Here is a 718-nt window from a genome sequence, read left to right as displayed (position 1 = left end):
CAGCTGCAGATGCAGGAGTAACACGATTATCTGTGATTTTTTTTGTGTGTGTAAATATCAATACATGCACGTGTGGGCTGCACTGCATGTGCTGGAAACAGAAAATGGTGCTGTGGTTTCGCAGATCGTGACATTGTTTTAATGACATTTTAGTATTCACAGGCTGTCCTGTTTACCTTAGGTTACATTCTCTTCTAGCAATTATAATTGTCCAATTGACTTATTTTACCTATTGCACCATTTACATATCAATTTACATATTATTCAAAATAATGTATCAATCTAACCTACAATCGGAGACACAGACAAAACCACAGACATCCGACCACTGGTTAACACTACCAAATGCACGACTCAGCCGCAGTATTATTGGCCTTGATAGATGTGTGTAGATGTAGATCGATCGTGGCCCTGGTAGATGAAGTGGCTGGGCATGGCTCTGGTAGATGTAGCCTTTAATAATGGCTTTAGTAGATGTGGTATTTGATAATGGCCTCGGCAACAGTAGACTATGATCATGGCCCTGATGGATATAGTATTCGATAAAGGTGTTGGTAGATGCAGTATATGTATAAGCATGTTACCTAAAGGTGAGGACGTTGAGCAGGGTTGTCTTGCCTGCCCCCGACGCCCCCATGATGGCGAGAAGCTGCCCTCCCTCGCATAGGCCGCTGACTAAGGAAGAAACAAATAACAAAACAGTTGAAATAAGTTGTGT

At 42.1% G+C, this 718-nt stretch overlaps 1 protein-coding gene across 2 annotated transcripts in view; it reads right to left on the bottom strand.

Annotated features, from left to right (window-relative positions):
• LOC119593818 (protein white-like) overlaps positions 1 to 718 on the bottom strand; it is a gene marked incomplete in the record, with an annotated part of 20,205 nt that overhangs the window by 15,561 nt on the left and 3,926 nt on the right. For both annotated transcript variants that reach the window (XM_037942848.1, XM_037942847.1), the window contains 1 exon segment: positions 585 to 675. In XM_037942848.1, the coding sequence (XP_037798776.1) occupies positions 585 to 675 (91 nt within the window).

The sequence above is a fragment of the Penaeus monodon genome, chromosome 32, assembly GCF_015228065.2.
Source record: "Penaeus monodon isolate SGIC_2016 chromosome 32, NSTDA_Pmon_1, whole genome shotgun sequence".
Taxonomy (NCBI): Eukaryota; Metazoa; Arthropoda; class Malacostraca; order Decapoda; family Penaeidae; genus Penaeus; species Penaeus monodon.
The sequence above is the reverse complement of the archived record's forward strand: the minus strand, read 5'-3'. Positions and strand labels throughout refer to the sequence as shown.